The following is a 20,442-nucleotide window of genomic DNA, read 5'->3' as shown; positions in this document are numbered from 1 at the left end:
AATGTTAGAATGCTTTTTACACGGTCATCATTTATAAATAAAGGGCATTTTTCCTACCCTGATATTAACCATAGACAGTAAAAGAAATGGAAAGAGCTATCCCATTGACTTCAACGGCGGAAAGTGAGGTCAGTAAAGGAGCACTCATTTCCTGATGACTGAGCGAACTGCGCAGGCTCAGACTGAGCTTGAGGACGTAGATGTGACGTGAGCAACCTGTCTGACAGCTGTAGGTCTTCTAGAAGTTGTGGAAAGTGAAATGTGAATCACGTTGTTGAAATATTTTCTCCCGTTGCTTTTGGCTCACTATGGGCTTCTCCTCATTCTTCTCCCTTGACTTTATCAGACTTTATGTCTCCACGTCCCCCCGACTGTCTCATAGACAGTAAAAGATTGCCTGCGAGCGTCTCTGCAGGTCTATACGGTAATTTCCCAACTGTGCGACAGAGTCACGTTGGTTATGACGCAATCGTTAGCCTATTTTTACAAAAACAGCTTCTGCGGGGCGATAGTGTAAGATACAAGGTAATGGAGCCTTTTATACATTGTCGTGTTTCTTTAGAAATAAACAATGGACAAATGGAGTCTTTAAACGCCTCAGATGTAAAGTTATTCACTGTCAAAGTGACTCAAAAATGAATGGGAGTCAATGGGATGCTAACAGCAGGTGATGGCTTGGTTAGCAATGGCAGCCCCTATGGGTGGAACGCTTTCCGAGCACTAGATTACCCCCTTGATTTTATCCTCTGCTCTGAACACTTGAATGGGGTGTCTGCTATAAGACTTCAGTCTAAATGTCCACTGCTCTGATTGGCTAACGTCTTTTCATTTGAAATAGTATTACTCTCACATGTATCACATTTTTCACTATTACAACTTTGATGGTTAACTAATTGTGAAAAGTGTTACATTACATTTGGATCTATGGCATTATATTTAGATCTTTTAGATTAAATTAAGAACGTGGCATGAAAGGCGGTGATTATTGTAGCCCATCACACACTTGTTGAGCGCATGAAAGCAGGATCTCCTCATTGCAACTCAGTTTCTGTACACTAACGAATGAGTCACTGATAAACACGTGACAACTCTCTGACTGACAGATGCAGCACGCGCTGCCCCAACAATTGCAAAGGGAGCTCTTTGATCACTTTCTTTATGGAATTTAATCACCGTTAAATAACAGATTATTTTCATCCTACTAAGAGAAATAATGCAATTTGACATTTAGTCACTGGTTTGATTTACACTGACAAAAAAAACATTTCAGATCAGGCATTAGAATGAAAACATAATGTTGCATTACTGTCGAGGGCAAAGTCAATGGGTGTGGCTAAAGATGCAGGCATACATATTTATTTGTTGAGGCGGCATTTCAGCACACAATGACGTCAGGGGTCGACATATTCTGAGATTAAAGGGGGGGTGAAATGCTGTTTCATGCATACTGATCTTTTTACACTGTTAAAGACTTGGAATCCCATACTAAACATAGACAAAGTTTCAAAAGTTAAGGTGGACATTTGATGGGAGTATTTCTTTGTCAAAAATACTACTTCCGGTTAGTCATAAAATTCGGCAAGTTTTTTGAGATCATGCGTCCCCTTTGACGTTAATGGGGGCGGAATTTCCTTGTATGGGCCTTACGGACAATTCTACCGGAAGCGCGTGAGAGAGAGAGAGGGAGAGAGCGAAAGTAACAGGCTACGCCCATCAAAGCGCTGGCTTGTAGGATGCTGGACAGGTGATGTGCACATAACAATGTCACCAAAAAAGTGCGTTTTTGGTTGCCAGACCAAGACAGTCCTGCACAGATTTGCCAAAAACCCCGCGTTAAGGCAACAGTGGATGTAATTTGCTTTTCCGGATCAGCAACTGAGTTGCGCGAATGTTTATATCTGTTCGCTGCATTTCGGTGCCGACTGTTTCATAAACAAGGCCCAGCTCGACGCCGGATTTTCCCAATCGCCTAATGCTGAAGGATGGAGCAGTCCCAACGTTAGAAGGGTGAGTGAGACTGCTTCAAATGTCTGTGTTTTTTTTAGTCCGCTTACTGTCTACACAAACCACGCGTAAACACACAAACACACGTGCACAACTGCACTTCCCACATGTACACCTTCAAAGACAAAAATACGACGATATAATTCAAGTATAAATATGTAAATAACACAAGCCGCTAAGCATATTATATAGTTAGTGTATAACTTGTCCCACATACAGATGTCCTGCTCTAGTCGTTTTTGCTGCTGCTCCTGTTCAACTGCAGCCTCTGGGTCTGATTCCGGATCATAGATGTATGGCTGTATCTGATTAAAAGCCATATTTTTATTTTGAATAACGTTTTTTTCCCGCTGTTGACACAGCTTTACGACGCACTCGACTCAACATAGCAGCAGCGAGCACACGTCATTATTTAGCTCCGCTCACACGACACGCCCCCACCCGCTCGGCTTTTTTCGGAAAGACTCGAAACAGCGCATCTTTCTTATATAATTATTAAAAAAATAAAGACTTTTCGGAGATATGCAGGATGCAATGCTACTCTATAAGTACTCAAGATTGACATGACGTTGACTGAAACTGAGTGTTTCACCCCCCCTTTAAGTGTTTTCTGGTTCTGACGTCAAAAAGCTTTTCTTTGACTAGCAAGGAAGTTTTCAGCTCGGAAATTTACGGGATATTCTTAACAATGAACTTTTATATATCAAAGGGAAAGTTAATTTCTCAATTCATCACCCCTTTAAAGCACCTCTGAATCCTAAAATGACAAATGGGATATCTTGCGGTCTCTTGGACTTAATGGAAACGCATACCGAAAGTGCATATGAAGTGTGCCAGTTAGGACAGGGCCTGGAGCAGAGCATCATTCTAAGTCACCACTGTCTGCCGGGTCAACATTTCAGCATTTCAGTTTTAGTTTTGAATTACCTGGTGCGGTAGGCAGGTGTATATTTTTCTGTTTTGTTGGTTTTCAACCAGAGATGCCTGTTGACCCCCTGAACTTCCAGAAGAACCAGGCAGTGGCCACGCGGCGATCACTACACCAGGAAAGTATAGGCGATGTATTTTGCATACACTTCACGTAAGTTTGTCAGAACATCTAGTCCAGTCCAGACTACCCACCCTTCCCCCTACAAATATGTACTTTGATTAAATGAATGCAGCCTTGGGGAGAATTAAAATACTTCAATACTTCCAAAGACATTAAAAAAGGCCAAACATTTGAATGGTATATTGTTAACTCATATGTTGGTGTGAGTTAAAATACCCCAGCAGACAGCTCAAAGGGTTTAAATGCAGCAGTAGTCCTCTCACTGGATGATGCTGATAAGGTACTTGGTGCTGAGAGCTCTCCTAATCCCAGTGTGGGTCCTGATGAGAACCTTCCTCCTGCCCTGCCATGATAAACGAATGCTTCTCTCCCTGATCAAATTTGCTTTGCAGCAGAAATGTCCTTCAGGCTCTATCACACACAGCCTTACACACTCACTCTGCCAAGGGTTTATGTAGCCTATGTGTGAGCCAGAAGCTACCTGGAAACATTTTGATTTTGCTTTGCCAAACCACCAAAAAAAGAAAGAGAGAAACTGCAACAAAACTTCAGGGCTGTCAACAGATTAAAAATGAGTCAAATATTTTAAAGGGGGTGATGAATTGAGGAATCAACTTTCCCTTGAGCTTTTGATATATAAAAGGTAATGTTAATATAAGAATATTCTGTAAGTTTCAGAGCTGAAAACGTCCTTGTTAGTCAAAGAAAAGCTTTTATTGATACCAGGCTCAGCAAACGGTCCTGTGCTTTATACTGACGTCAGTGTGCGACGAAACACCGCCTCTACAGTGTAATCCAGTAGCCCCACCCACCGACTCATGGAGGGCTCGTGCTAGCTGGTCAACATCAATTTCATTCCGAGGAAGATTAAGATATTGCGCTATTCCTGGTTGTGGAAGAACACAGTCGCTTCCTTCTGATCCTAATATTAGGAATGAGTGGTTGAACTTTATTTTTGATGAAGTTCCAGCTCACGTGGCTCAGTTCACTGCGGAATCGTTTGTAAACAAATCTCCAGTCGATGCTGGATTTAGATCCGACAGGAATTGTGCAACACACTTATGTGAGTAAAACATGTTTTGATATGTGATAGTATTGCATTGTTATAGATCGTTTTGCTTATGTGTACGTGTCTAACAGAAACATAACTTAGCACGCTGGACTCAGACACGTATGGGCCAGGGCTCGCAAAGACCAGCAAGCCGATGAATCACTTAGTATTCCGTTCTTGTTCTGCTATTCTCTCTCTCTCAACATCTGAAGGGCGGCGTGTGGGCCGAACGTGTGTGTGTGCGCGCGGTTTGCGCTTATATCGTCCGATCTTGCGGGCTACGTGTAATATAAAAATAATAGTCCAATCAATCTCTCCCCTCCGTCATGTGGACTGACAGCAGAGCTTAAGCTCATGAAATATGCTATTCTTATTCAATCCTAGCCGTGGGCGTTTACTTACAAGTCTATCAATGTCACCCTCTCTGATTTTTCCCAATCATGTTGCCAGCTGGCCTAAAATTGGTCCTACAGCTGTTCCTTATATATATTTATTTAACTTTTCCGGCCTCTTAATGCTACCTGTGCCAACTTTTTTGGAATATGTAGCTCTCATGGAATCCAAAATAAGCAAATATTTGGAATGACATTTCAAAATATCTCACTTTCAACATTTGATATGTTATCTATATTTTATTGTGAATAAAATATAAGTTTGAGATTTGTAAATTATTTTATTTCTTTTTTTATTTACAATTTGTACAGTGTCCCAACTTTTTTGGAATCGGGTTTGAATTATAAGACCATGCAGCCAGAGGACTAAAATAATAATATTAATAAATTATACAAACAAATAATATTAATAAAAATATTAATAATATGAAGATATTGCTAATATTAATGAAAATAAACTATTATTAAAAAGGTTATTTAACACAATTAAGATAACACTTTCAAAGCATGATCCTTTATGTAACCTAAAAAGGGTTCTGCTTTTTCTTAAGTGTGTGTGTGTGTGTGTGTGTGTGTGTGTGTGTGTGTGTGTGTGTGTGTGTGTGTGTGTGTGTGTGTGTGTGTGTGTGTGTGTGTGTGTGTGTGTGTGTGTGTGTGTGTGTGTGTGTGTGTGTGTGTGTGTGTGTGTGTGTGTGGCCTGGTAATCCCTACGTTATGGGGACAAAATTGCCATCCCCACAAAGATGGCAATATCCGAAATCCTTGTCCTTGTGGGGACATTTTTAGGTCCCCATGAGGAAAACATCTTATAAATCACACAGAAGGTGTTTCTCTTTTGAGAAAGTAAAAATGCAGAATGTTTCCTGTGATGGGTAGGTTTAGGGGCAGGGGCAGTGTAAGGGGATAGGATGTACAGTTTGTACAGTATGAAATCCATTGCGCCTATGGATAGTCCCCATTAAACATGAAAACACGACATGTGTGTGTGTGTGTGTGTGTGTGTGTGTGTGTGTGTGTGTGTGTGTGTGTGTGTGTGTGTGTGTGTGTGTGTGTGTGTGTGTGAGCCTGTTTATGTGGTTTATGAGGACACAAATTTGTATAACTACATGGGTATTACACTGGTATTACACTATAAATGTGGTTTATGAGGACATATCAAATGTCCTCATAATTCAAATGGCCTTAAAAACATACTAAATGATGTTTTTTTGAGAAAGTAAAAATGCAGAATGTTTCCTGTGATGGGTAGGTTTAGGGGCAGGGGCAGTGTAAGGGGATAGAAAATACGGTTTGTACAGTATAAAAACCATTACGCCTATGGAGAGTCCCTGTAAACCACATAGACCAACATGTGTGTGCGCACGCGTTTGTATGTGTTTTCTTAACATACCCCTTTAGCCAAATTTGATCTCAACAATAAAGCAATTTAGCCTAACTGAGGAAGGGGTGTGTGCATTAGACAGGTTGGGAAACATATAGCTCTAAATTAATGTCTATTGATTTGAAGCAAATACATTACCAAGCTAAATGTCTTTTTTTGCTTTTTCTGCTTTCATTACACAAAACAGGAAGACAGACAGGAAGTGGTAAAAACGTTTCGTTTTGAAAGAGTCATGCTTGAAATATCTGTAGGTTAAGGATTATTTTAAACTAAATGTGGGACTAGATAGAGTGTGAGATGAAAGATCGTGTGAGATTTCCAATATGTAATCAACAATTTGATAAGCTGGCGACCTTACAGAGCCGCCGTCCTCGCCGTCTTTTACCATGACGAGATCAGGTGCCATCAAACTCGGCATCGTTTTCTTTCTCACCTTCATCTTGTGCCTACCAGAGTTTTTTCCAAGTAAGTAAAAGTGAGAGCACGTGTTTCAGAGAAATGTGTTTTCAGGTGGAAATGTTTGTATGATTGACAGCATGAGTATACATCAGTAATTGTCCTTGTCTTTTAGAGATATACGATGAGGTGCATTGTAACAGTATCTTCTGTGTGTGTAAATTTCAACTACATCAAACTTTAAAATAGGCCAAACCAGTTGGCACTCTGTCGCAGGTGATAACACCATTGTGGTCTGGACATGGATTGAGTTGGTAAAAACCACTGAGTTTGCACGTGAATGTTGTGTGTGTGTAGGGTTAAACTTTGGATTCTTTTCACACAGTACCAATAGACATTTATTTGTATGGTTTTAGACACGGTCTCTGAATAAAATATCTGTCCTGCTTTAACCAGCCATACATTTTATACAAGCAGTACAAAACTGTCAGGTTGGTTTGGCTTGTGGTCTCTAACTTTTAGACATGAAGGCATGCTAACTTGCCAGCAGTAACAGAAAACCACTGTTGTACAGTTGTACACACGTGACAAAGGTATCAGATCTAAGATGTACAAATGTGAGCAAATGGTAGCTTAATTTCTGCTTTAACTTATTAAAACCTCTTTTGTTAGTGTTTGTGGAGTTTAAGTAATGCTTTTTTGATATAGACAAGATCCATTAATTTGAGGAAATCATTAATAATACACAAAATAAATGAATTCATACAATGACTTGAATATACCTCTTTTATGACAAGTATGATTTGACATTTCTTATATCAGGTACAACTGTCTAGAAATCATAACAAAGTAAACTAACTAGTTTTCCATAAACTTAATATTATTCTTAAAATTATTATTTTATTACTGAATTTTTACAGTTTTTGAGTTTAAAATCTTTTTTAGTTCTAAAAACTAAAAAAATTTGACACTTAACTTCTGTCCACAAAAGTGGTGGTGTGATAAGACAAGACATTCATTAAAACAGGAAATTGCATCAGACCTGATGACTATGTGTCTCATTTAAATGTGTCTGGGTGGAAAAATCTTAAGGTCGACATAAGTGAGAAGGTGCTTTAGTCCAGTGGAATCCTACCAGGGGTCTGTCTCCCCATAGGTTGTCCCAAAAGTTCCCAGCGGGGCACGGAAGTTTACATGCTTTCAGGTCAAACATGGAAATGAAAAACCTTTCCGCATAGTTTCTAGGAATGCTCCAAACGATCGGCCACTTATCTGAAAATGTTGACAAATTTACCGTTGTCTCTCAGCTTGCCGCTCACATCAACCAATCATATTTTTCCCTATGGGAAAAAAAGTGAATGGAAAAAATATTTTTGGAACAAGCAAAGCTGAAAAAGGGGACAGGCCAATGTTGGGCACTGGCCACAGGAAACACATTACCAGAGAAGAGATGTTGCTGGCAGAGGGAGGGGAAGTTATTTTGAATAAGATTACATGCTGGCACATGGATAAAAAATAAAAGATATGCACATATAAATTAAGTTATTTATAATCAATACTGCAATATTGCATCAAATGAAGAATTAAGATTTTATGGTGACTTCAAAGGGGTACTTCAGTAGCCTAGAAATCTAGATGCACCCTAGCGGCAGCAAATTTAATCTGCCCGCAAGTGTCGTCTAGGGACTCTCAATACCCTTCTGAGCTGTATTCGCCTAACTCTTGCCGGACCAATCACATCGCGTATAGAGTCGGTGGGCGGGGCCATAATGACAACGGCCGAGTTGCGTTTACATGCTTCTAGTAAACACAGAAACTGGCGAACGGCGGCGGTCTTTCGAATCAACTTTGACCGCGATTCTGGAAGACTTGGAGTTAAGCTTTTCTTTGAGAAAAGAACAAAGAACGGCACTGAAGTCATTCTTAAAAAGGGAAGATGTGTTCGGAGTTTTGCCGCCCAGATACGGAGAATGTTTAATCTATCAACAAGCTCTGTTTCACCTTCATTGCTCTGGTTGGTTGTAGCGCTATCCTATCGCGTGCAGAGGGAGTTTGAAAGACAACCGTTTATCCCGCCCCTCGGATTGAGCCCTGTCTATGGTGAGTTTCCAGACCAAACATCTTGATGTGGGTCTGGCTCGTCAGGCTAGTACTTCAGCGCTGGGAAGATGAATCTGTATTTACACTGGGTCATTAATGTAGTAGAAATGTGAAATATTTTTTTTTATTTGGTGCTTTCTAGACTAAGAAAAGACAGAAAATGTATTTTTGTCTCATGGGGATGAAACAATTCCCAGCAATTGCTTTGCTGCCCTACGAGGTGCCACTCCCAAGGCCACCGCTACTAGATTACTGGATCACTTTAACTTTCCCACCGCGACCGTGTTCATTTTCATAAAATCAGTTCAATTAGAGAACAGACACTACAATTAAGAACGGAACGTGTCTGTTCGTGTGATTTAGCCGCTGAGGGAGTGTCACACAGCTCAAACTGCAGCAGTCAAATTACATACATTCGTGATGAGCTGAATGAGCTCTCGTGATGAGAGCTGAGGTAAACGTGACCACACTCGCAGGATAGATTCACAGCGTGTTCAGTTTGGCGTGTTTTCAGGTCATGCCTTTACCTTTGCCTTTGTCAAAAAAAAAAAATGACTTTTCTCCTTTATTCAGCATTGTCTTCTCTTCCGTGGCAAACTGCAGAAATCACGTGACATTGCCGATATGAATCATCACCGTTTGATTCTTTATTTGAGATTTGAAAACAAACGCGGAAGAGAAGACAATGCTGAATAAAGTCTTATTTTTTGTTATTTTTGGACCAAAATGTATTGTCGACGCTTCGAAAGAGTCTAACTAGCCAACTGATGTCACAGATGGACTACTTTGATGATGTTTTCATTACCTTCTGGACGTGGACAGCAAGTGGGCATACACTTACATTCAAAGGACAGAAAGCCCTCGGACTAAATCTAAAATATCTTAAACTGTGTTCCAAGGATGAACGGAGGTCTTACGGGTGTGGAACGACATTGGGGTGAGTCATTAATGAAAGAAATTAAATTTTTGGGTGAACTAACTCTTTAATTACTATCCCTTATGTCATTCCAAACCTGAAAGACCTTGGTTCATCTTCGGAACACAAATGGCGATATTTTTTATGAAATCCGAGAGCAAAATCTTTCTGACCTCTAGACAGCAATTAAATTAACACTTTCAAGGCCCAGAAAGGTAGTAAAGACATTGTTCATATTTGTTGTGCCTTGAAAGTGTTAATGATACATTTTCTTCTTTTTTCCCCCCAGAAGAATTGCACATTCAGTTTCTTTGTGAGCCTTTTGACCCTTGCACACCTGAAAGTAATGCACAAGTATGTGGTCAGGCTGACCCTCCATGCGCGATAAATGCCAGCAGTCAACACAGATGGGATGAAGGATGGTATCTGTGTAAGCCTGAAATGGATCTGTGGCTTCTCCAAAACAATACTTCCCAGTCAGGTGGGATAGCTGTTTTATTATTATTTTATTTGTGAAGTGTACTGCTGCTTGTTGTTTATTGTCTATAATAACCAATAATGATTATTTTTCGCATGCTGTACATGTTATAGGAGAGGATGTAATGGTGGTTCTGACAATGAAGCCAGGCAATCTCTCTGGATGGAACATTAGTGTACTTGCGCTTCTCAACAGCACTGGTCAATACACTGGACCACAAAATGGCCAGAGACTATTCTACTGCTACCTCCCACCAGACAGCAGCAAATGTCCAGATCTGAACATTTCCACAGAAGAACCCACACAACAAAAAACTAGTCCTCCAAGACAAAACACTTTGCTCAAAACAACTACAATATCTTCCCAAGTAACAGCAACACATGAGGTTAAGTGCCAAACAACTAGCAGCAGTTTCCTCTTTCACTACCAGCAGCACAATGAAACAGCAAGATCAGCTGCATTATCAGCTACACAAACAGAAAAAGGTGAGAAACCGTCAGAAAATGCTGTTGTCTTCAACGATGAGACAACACAAGACAAATGATAATAAAAAATGATAATAAAACAAAGGTTTAGTAATGTTAAAAAATAATTCAAAATATCAGAACTTTGTCTAACATTCTGGCAAGGTGTTATAATTAAATATTCTTCGAGTAAACTTCTAAATTAGATGTTCAGGCAAAGTTATCTGGTCTTTATAATGTTCTCAAAATGTTAGCACAAAAAACTCTTTAAAAAAACCCTTAAAAAATTCAGAGCACTCCGAAATAATGATTTTATTACTTTAGGGGGCAAAATGTCCCAAAATACAAAATGTTCTCATATTATATATTGGTATTGTCTTATGTGTTTTCTCTTTCTTTGTGTGTGTGTGTGTGTGTGTGTGTGTGTGTGTGTGTGTGTGTGTGTGTGTGTGTGTGTGTGTGTGTGTGTGTGTGTGTGTGTGTGTGTGTGTGTGTGTGTGTGTGTGTGTGTGTGTGTGTGTGTGTGTGTGTGTCATTAACAATTTGTAAAATATATTGTAAAGAATATTTATATAATTGCTTTTTTTCTGACTTTTCTTGTAAGGAAAAAAAGTTATGAGCAAAAATAACAAATAATTGCTTTATACCTAACTTTACACTTTTTTAACACATTTTATAATACAATACATTTTATAATAGAATAAAAAAAGTGAATCGTTCTCACCCAAGTATCTCTACCTCCCTCATAAATTCCCTCTGAAGAGGAGCTGAGACTGTCTTTCATCCTGTCTATTGATTCGGGCATGGAAGGAGACAGCAGCAGGACTTCATAATTCAACCTTACTTTTGATAAATATATTATGGCAATACATCAAGCCAGTCTATTCATTGTTTGACGTATCTAAAACCACAAATCCTTTCAGACGGCACACTGCCAGACTCATACAAGGTCATTTAAGTTAATGTAAGAGTAACTTGGCAAGAGTCTTAAGAGTGTAAACTTGGAGTTTCTGATGTTTAAGCAATTGCTGTATTGTTTTTTATGTTTTCATTCATGTATTAAGTTTCACTGTCCTCTTAAATTGTCTGTTGATATTGTACTTCATATCCTTGTTCTTAGAGGGCTGGTGTGTGATCACTTCAGTGTGGTTTGCTCTGGTACTGGCTGTGGTTGTAGTAACACTACTGAGTGTGGGCTGCCTGATCTTCAAGAGCAAACGTAGTGAGTAACACTTTTACAAAACAATTTTAGTCAGGCCCAACAGCTCTTTGACTAATGGGGTTTTCAGTTTGGAATCCATAATATAATTGACTATGCATATGAACAGCACATTGAATCAATCTATTTAGATCAATCTCATTTTGATCTTTTCTTTTTAGGAAAGTCCCAATTGTTCACATTTGGGCAGGTTTCAGCCAGTGGGCATCAGCTCAGCAAGCCAACAGAAAATTGTGAGTGACAAAAAAAAATTATAACGTTTAAATAGTCGCAAACATTTTCTATGGTTATGCTAATAGCACTTTTCAGGGTAAGATCAAACCAAGACACAAACAGAACAACCATAATGTAGCGACACAATCAGACAAAGACTGAACCAAAAACAGGACTATAAAAAGCAGAAAATATACAAGAAAATAGGTGGAACACATGGGGACAAAATCAAAGGCCATGGCAACAAAAGAGCATGAACAAAGAAAACAAAGGAAACAACTGAGAAAAGAAACTTAAAGCTACACTGTGTAACTTTTTAATTTATTCATAGTTTAAACACTTATTTCTTTCAAAAATATATGTGCTCATTACTGTATATTTACTTCTTTCAAGTAATAAAGTATTCTCGTAAGTTTATAATATGCCATTGAAAATACATACGGGTGAGGGGTTCGAATGCTGGTCGCCATGTTGCCCCTCCATCTTGAAAGTACATTAGCCAAAGAGGGACATATCCATAAATTCAAGCTTCGCCTTTCGCGTTTTAACACTCAATGGCACTGTGTCGAATGTGAAGAGGGGGATTGCCATTTTAATCTTGGACTAAATCAGCCACCGTAGGAGTTAAAACGAAATCAGAATTGAGAGGAACAGAAACTATTATTCACTGAATGATCATATACCTTTACACCGCTAGATGGGGGAAAATATCACACAGTGTAGCTTTAACTCAAAGTCCAACTCAAGCATAACAAACACAGATCAGATGTGACAGGTAATATATTTTCTAATTTTTGTTTTCAGTAATGAGCAATGTCCCTGATGTGTCCATAGCAATAAGCAGCATGAGTGGTAAGCAAGTGTTTGTCTTGTGATTTGTAGGCAAATGTGTCCTTGTAAAGCAAATGTTCTTCATTTGTGTAAATAAACCGTGGCAGTACCATACGGGAATGGTATCAGAGGTATTTGTATACACCGATCAGGCATAACATTATGACCTAATATTTTGTTGGTCCCCATTTTGATGTCAAAACAGTCGTGACCCGTCAAGGCATGGACTTCATTAGATCCCTGAAGGTGTGTGATATCTGGCACCAATATGTTAGAAGCAGATCCTTTAAGTCCTGTAAGTTGCAAGGTGGGGCCTCCATGGATCTGACTTGTTTGTTCAGCATGTCCCACAGCAACCAGGGAATACAGTTTCTGTTAAAGGATGTACTTGGTCTACAAAAATGCTTAGGTAGGTGGTACGTGTCAAAGTAACATCCATGGATGGCAGAAACCTCGGTCTCCCAGCATAACATTGCCTAAAGCATTACACTTCCTCTGCCGGCTTGCCTTCTTCCCAGTGCATCCTGGCGCCATGTGTTCCCTAGGTAAGCGATACATGTGCACCTGGCCATCCACGTGATGTAAAAGAAAATGTGATTCATCAGATCAGGACACCTCCGTGGTCCAGTACTGATGTTCACGTACCCACTTTTGGAGCTTTCAGCGGTGGAAAGGGGTCAGCATGAGCACCCTGACTGGTCTATGGCTATGCAGCCCCGTACACAACAATCTGTATTCTGACACCTTTCTATCAGAATCAGCATTAAATTCTTGAGCAATTTGAGCTACAGTAGCTCGCCTATTTGATCGGAACACACGGGCCAGCCCCATGTGCATCAATGAGCCTTGGCCGTCTTTTCATGCCTAATATATTCCACCCACTAACAGGTGCTGTGATGAAGAGGTTATTAGTGTTATCCACTCCACCTTATAATGTTATGCTTGATCGGTGTATGATTGCCATATTCATAATAACAAGATATTTACATGGTGCTCCAAGTAAGAATACGATGATATTACCATTGTCATAGACGGAAAAAAAAGGGGAAAAAAACATAAAAACTAATAAAAATAAAAACTAATTTTTACATTTGTTAGTATTTTTTTATCATTATTGTTATTATGTTAAATACAAGTTAAATATCAGAATATATTTACAAGGCACTATATGTAGAGATTGCTAATGTGTCCTATTTTTATATAGTTTTATATAATTTATACTTGTTTCATAGTTACAGTTAAATGTTGGCATGTTTCTGTCTCTCTCATATAGATGATGATGTATTCTCTGAGACCTCTTTAACTGAGAACAGAACAGAAGGTAAACAAACATCATGTTCTATCATAAGACACTCTTTTTACTCAGAAGAGATTTGTGCTTTATCAAAATGTTGTAAAGTAACCTATGTTTTAACCTGCACTGACTAACTCTAAACCAACCTAACTCTCAATCTATACTTTCACAGAAAACCTCTTAAAGGTAGCTGGCCTTATGTACAAGACAAGTAAGTGTTTGTATTTCTTTATGCAGAGAGATATACGTAGTGTCCCAAAAACACACACTATATGCACATAATACACTTACAACATAATACAAACTTCTGCATTCAGCCATGTAGAGTATGAATTTTATAAATGTATTTTGTCATTTAACATCGGAGTCTGATAGCCCATCACCCTCCACTATGTACATAAAGCTGAGACAGCATTTAAAGTGCACTTATTTACTGTGAACACACTAAATACACTACAAAATGACACAAAATAGTGCATAAGTACAAAAATTAGGACGTACCTATAATGTACAATAATTACAAGAGAAGTGTCTTTGTTGCAGTTAAGGAACACTCATTATGAAAATTCTGTCATCATTTACTCCCCTCAAGTTTTTACAAACCCATATGACTTTCTTTCTTCTGTGGAACATCATTTTGAGAATGTTCACGCTGCTCATTACCAAATAGTGGATGGGGTAATGGGGACCAGAAAACTGTTCAAAAAAAGTTCAAAAAAAGACATAAAAGCACCATATATGTGACTATTCCAAAACTTCTGAAGCCATATGTTAGCTTTGTGTGCCATTTTGTGAGCCATGGTCACCATTTAATTTTATTGCATTCTGATATAACTCTTTTTGTTTCCTGGAATAATGAAAGTCATTTAAAATCTAATTTTGGATTCCTACAAACCTATTCCTACAAACCTGCAGCATATACATTAATCGAAATGTTTGTACACTATAAAAAATAAAACATTTTCTAGTGACTGATCACATCTAAATTTTTCAGTTGGCCGAATTGAAATTCTGTGAAATTATACATTTTGTTAGTTGGCCGAATTGAAATTCGGTAAATTGATGCAATTTAATTCACAGAAATTTAATTCGGCAAACTGAAAAATTTAGATGTGATCAGTCACTTGAAAATTTTCAATTGGAGACCTGAATTTTTTTTTTACAGTGTAATGAATGTGTGTGTAGACAACCATATCTGATATATACTGGATGAGGTTGTATATACAAACCTGATTACAAAAAGTTGGGACACTGTACAAATTGTGAATAAAAAATAAAAAGGAATGCAATAATTTACAAATCTCATAAACATTTTATTCACAATAGAATATAGATAACAAATCAAATGCTGAAAGTGAATGGCATGCCAAATATTGGCTCATTTAGGATTTTATGGAAACTACACATTCCAAACAAGTTGGGACAGGTAGCAATAAGAGGCCGGAAAAGTTAAACGAATATACAAGGAACAGCTGGAGGACCAATTTGCACTTATTAGGTCAGTTGGCAACGTGATTGGATATAAAAAGAGCCTTTCAGAGTGACAGTGTCTCTCAGAAGTCAAGATGGGCAGAGGATCATCAATTTCTCTAATGTTGCAGCGAAAAATAGTGGAGCAATTTCAGAAAGGAGTTTCCCAGAGAAAAATTGCATTTGAAGTTATCGTCATCTGTGCATAATATCATCCAAATATATTTAGAGAATCTCTTTGCGTGAAGGTCAAGGCCGGCAAACCATACTGAATGCCGTGATCGCACATACAGGAATGCTCCTGTAATGGAAATCACAACATGGGCTCAGGAATACTTCCAGAATACATTGTCGGTGAACACAATCCACTGTGCCATTTGCTGTTGCCGGCTAAAACTCTAGAGGTCAAAAAGAAGCCATATCTAAACATGATCCAGAAGTGCAGGCGCCTTCTCTGAGCCAAGGCTCATTTAAAATGGACTGTGACAAACTCAAAATCTCTTCTGTGGTCAGACGAGTCAAAATGTGAAGTTCTTTTTTTTTTTTTAACTGGGACACCATGTCATCCGGACTAAAGAGGACAAGGACAACCCAAGTTGTTATCAGCGCTCAGCTCAGAAGCCTGCATCTCTGATGGTATGGGGTTGCATGAGTGTGTGTGGTATGGGCAGCTTTCACATCTGAAAAGGCACCATCAATGCTGAGAGGTATATCCAAGTTCTAGAACAACATATGCTCCCATCCAGGTGTCGTCTCTTTCAGGGAAGACCTTGCATTTTCCAACATGACAATGCCAGACAACATACTGCATCAATTACAGCATTATGGCTGCGTTAAAGAAGGATCTGGGTACTACTGAAATGGCCAGCCTGCACTCAATATCTTTCACCCATAGAAAACATTTGGCACATCATAAAGAGGAAGATGCGACAAAGAAGAACTGAGACAGTTGAGCAACTAGAAGCCTGTATTAGACAAGAATGGGACAACATTCCTATGCCTAAACTTGAGCAACTAGTCTCCTATGTTCCCAGACGTTTGCAGACTGTTATAAAAAGAAGAGGGGATGCAGCACAGTGGTAAACATGGCCTTGTCCCATCTTTTTTAAGATGTGTTGATGCCATAAACATACTCAGTTTAAACATTTGATATGTCATCTATGTTATTGCATTCTGTTTTTATTCACAATTTGTACATTGTCTCAACTTGTACATTGTCTCAACACACACACACACACACACCAATATACTATATACAGTATATACTATATATAGCGAAGAACTGTCTCCTACAGTGTATTTATGTATTCTGATTAATGGTAGGCTATGTGTGATTATTTATTTTTTATAATGGTCTCTCTTGTTCTAGGATTGTCACCCATTTTTGAGATTACAGGTATGAATGAGACACACAACACCTCTATATATTCTTTCAAGAAACATAAAAAAATATCACAGTGTCATTGAATAACACTAAATAGACAAATAGAATACACATATCACAAATATAGCAAATCTCACCTGCTATTATAACCCAACAATATATTTAAAATTGGATATAGTACATCCAACCTTATCCGCATATAGTCAAATAAAACTAATACTGTATAGCAAATTCTGAATTCCCTGAAATGACTTGATTGTAGTCTGGTTTTCTTTCAGGAACATATCCTACATGTCACAACATTTCTCATTTAAATAATTCATGCGCAAAAAGTTAGTAAGTAGTGGCTGCATTCCAAAGTAGGAAGACATCAGAGCACGTCTCCTTATTTCAGATTAGATATTTTCATCTGATCGATTTTTGAAGGCAACATAGATGTATCCTTCACAGCCTTTGTGGTCCCACAATCCTGTGTGACAGTTAATAATAATAATAATAATATGGTGTCTGAAAGTTGCAGTTGCTTGTCAGTTTTTGTGTAAATGTATTTTTGACCAATGATTTCCACTTTTGATGTAATTTCTAGAGATCACCAAAGCTGGCTCTATTGTGTTATAGATCATTAAACCACTACTCTGCCTCAGAGGCCTGTCAGAAACTAGTTTTGTGAAAAGCCTTTGTGTGCAAATGCTGCCTGCAAAGTAATTCAAGTCAAATAAGCTGCCTAAAGCTTTCAGCTTTTTCAGACACAGCCCGTATGTTGAAACTTGCGGTTATGGGCGTGACAGTTCCGAAACACACTCGAATCAAAGCACTCCGCACTTTTTGAAAGGAGGGGCTTAGACCAGAACTAAACAAGAGCATTTTAGACAGACTGGGAAGAGAGGTGCTGCAATAATGTAAAATATGATGTGTTTTGAAAAATCAAGCATGAAAACCTATTCTAGTTGACCCAAAAAGCTAAATCAAAACTTTGAAAAGGGTATTATAGGGTATAATAAAATAAAATATAAAATATTCTAAACATTAGCATCATGATTTTCTTTATGCAATGTGTATTGTTGTAAACAGACATTTTCAAATAAAGCTGACTTGAAAATTGACTTGATTCCAGAGACCTCATCAGGTGAAAATGAGGAAGAGGAGCAATGTAATGACTCAGAAACAAAGGAAGGTAAATATAAATAAAGGATGAGTCTAGTTTTTCTCTGTATAAAAGTGATAATTTATTATTTTGAATTTTAAAAAATGCCTCAACTCCAAACCCTCAAGTTTTTAATGTGTTTGGAATATTAAACATCATTGGTATGCTTTGAATCCAATCTAAGTGGAGACTTTACAAAGCAGATTAATACTTCAAAAAGATGCCCACATTAATGTCCTGATGTAAAACAGTCTGATGTCTGACTCTTAGTATTTGGTTGTCACTACTAGTTCCTATCCAGTATATCCTGAAACAGTCTTTGAATCTTTTTTTATTACCCTCTTTCAATCTTGCACGTCTCATCCTGTCACAGTGATGATGACAAGCTGATGATCGGTAGATCTTTGATGCCAGTATGTTGCTTGGGGCAGAATAAATTACACTACAGATGGCCTCCTGGCAAGACTGATGTTGCATGAATAGAATTCTACAAGATACATTTTATTGTCATTTTTACAGATTTTAAATCACATCAGCTCCAACATCTGGCAGCACAAGGCAACTGTGACCCATCAAGTAAGTGACGTTTCCAGCCTCTCATTCATGAACTATTTATAAAGAGGCAGATTTGTTAATTTTATATATATGTCATTTTTACATCTTCTCCTTTCTTTCTTGTTCCATTCTCCAGCTTACCTGCATCATCGAAGCAACTCTTGTTCCAGTCATGAATAAAATGGAGAGCTTTAACCCTTTAAATCTACGAGAAACAGCAGAGACACTTTATAAAATGGAACGTTTATTTATTTAAAACACCTCAGGGGCAGGTTAACTTTAATATGATTTATCCCGAAAATAAATAACCCACAGGGTTGTAAGTGAAGGAATTAGACAGCAGGCCAGCTTGACGTTTATATAGGCAACCTGTCAAGCAGAAGCAAAGCAACCTCAGCCTAACGCACGTTTTCAGGTGAATCACGCACACCCACAAAAAAAACGCTATGCATGACATGACTTTTCCCGCCGGAGCACGCCCCCCCAAGCCGGACTGGGGGAAACTGCTATTATCAGTTTAAAAAAAAGGCTAGTCTCTATAGTGTTCCTTAAAAATTACCAAAGATCTGGGGACCCATGGATATATACATGGAGCCAGGAGTCGCATTTCCTGACATTTATATGTGCCTGAATTTACCCCAAAAGGACAAGAAAACCTTTGCTTCTCTTTTCTGTAGCTTTCATCAGTCTCAGATTTCTTGTCAAATCTATTTGTACCGTCAATCTCAAATCTCTTTCCCATTTTAGAATCATTTTTGTGTTTTTCACGGCAGAAACCCAATGCTGCCACTCAATGTTTTTGCCACTCAATGGGCATAACTGCAGTCACTCCAACCGAAGGTGACGTCACGCACATACCCTCTAATGACACCATATAGGAATTACCATTACATCATTTTTTACCAATAGGAATCTAGCATATACGGTAATTCCAATAGCACGTGAGGCAGCATTAATTACAAAATTCCCACTTCCGTTCACTGAGAGCGCCGACTTGTACCATGAACACAGTAGCATCTGAGGGCTACCGATTGATTTGTTGATAGTGTTACAATAGAAACACGTAATTCCGAGTCCGAGTACATGAACAAATCCGAGAACAACGTTGTGGGCAATGGGTACCAACTCACGTGACCAACTTTAACCAGATGCTAAAACTGCCCTCAAGCTAAATTTCTGATCACGCAAACTCCTGAAAATTGGCTGAACAACGATAAATTTGACCATTTTAACCATTGCTTAAAGATAAATGTTTTTTTAAATTTCAAACCATCAAACTTTGTGCGCTCAACTTCATTAACGTTACAGCGTCCAGCCTTCCACTATAAACATGCCGAATTATTGAAAAAAAGAATCTTAAAAATGAAAACATTCCTTGTATTGTATTTCTTGTATATATTATGACTAGTGAGGTCATTTTACTATAACCCCAAACACGTTTATAAGGCATAAATTGGCCAAACATGTTTTTATCTAAACCTAGTGTGCATTATTATGTTTGGGTAGGGGTTGGATAGAAAATATTATCCAACTTATCCAATTAACCAGATCGAAATCAATGAAAGTCTATGCAGTGTCCTCACTAATCTAGTGAACATTGTTCGTGTTTTTAAACTGCTCTTGTGGGGTCCTTCCCCAGACCTGCATTGAACAGTCTAGTTATTGATAATTCTTAACCACAGGAAATATGTATCACATGTTGCTATTATGTTGGTCTCACAGTCTCAACTCAATGTCTATTTGACCAGTGCTGAAAACAATTAGAGGGAACCACTGATCAATAAATGACATGTCATTTTACCGGTATATAGATCAGTGGAGGGAACATTGCTATGACTAGGCTGAAAACATACACCATGTTGCATGGTTCTCTAATACCCATTCAGCTAGCAGTATGGCTACACTAATGTGATTTCTGTCTGTATATAACACCTGTCTAAAGCTCTTGTGACTATTAAAACTAGTATTTTATGTTTCCATAAAGAACTTTTAATCTACACTTCCTTTCTGACTTTAATCTTCACTTCATCTTAAAACAAAGTATCCTTTTTCAATAAATACCTACTGTCTAATGAACAACATGTGATGTACTGAGGACA

At 38.3% G+C, this 20,442-nt stretch overlaps 1 protein-coding gene across 2 annotated transcripts; it reads left to right on the top strand.

The window, feature by feature from the left end:
- The first annotated feature begins 5,972 nt into the window (after nucleotides 1-5,972).
- Nucleotides 5,973-20,401, top strand: si:dkey-192k22.2 (uncharacterized). Of its 2 annotated transcripts, none has more exons than XM_067441859.1 (12): nucleotides 5,973-6,344; nucleotides 9,584-9,772; nucleotides 9,883-10,254; nucleotides 11,354-11,455; nucleotides 11,614-11,685; nucleotides 12,470-12,517; nucleotides 13,770-13,817; nucleotides 13,963-14,001; nucleotides 16,630-16,656; nucleotides 17,759-17,818; nucleotides 18,308-18,364; nucleotides 18,480-20,401. In XM_067441859.1, exons 1-12 carry the CDS (start codon nucleotides 6,266-6,268, stop codon nucleotides 18,521-18,523), a joined length of 1,137 nt encoding a protein of 378 aa, XP_067297960.1. In that variant the 5' UTR covers nucleotides 5,973-6,265; the 3' UTR covers nucleotides 18,524-20,401. The 2 variants fall into 2 exon arrangements, with proteins under 2 accessions (XP_067297960.1, XP_067297959.1); XM_067441858.1 differs by having other exon boundaries at nucleotides 5,975-6,344; nucleotides 9,581-9,772; nucleotides 18,480-20,395.
- The last annotated feature ends 41 nt before the right edge of the window (nucleotides 20,402-20,442 follow it).

Source organism: Pseudorasbora parva, chromosome 4 (assembly GCF_024679245.1).
Source record: "Pseudorasbora parva isolate DD20220531a chromosome 4, ASM2467924v1, whole genome shotgun sequence".
NCBI classification, from domain to species: domain Eukaryota; kingdom Metazoa; phylum Chordata; class Actinopteri; order Cypriniformes; family Gobionidae; genus Pseudorasbora; species Pseudorasbora parva.
The sequence above is the reverse complement of the archived record's forward strand: the minus strand, read 5'-3'. Positions and strand labels throughout refer to the sequence as shown.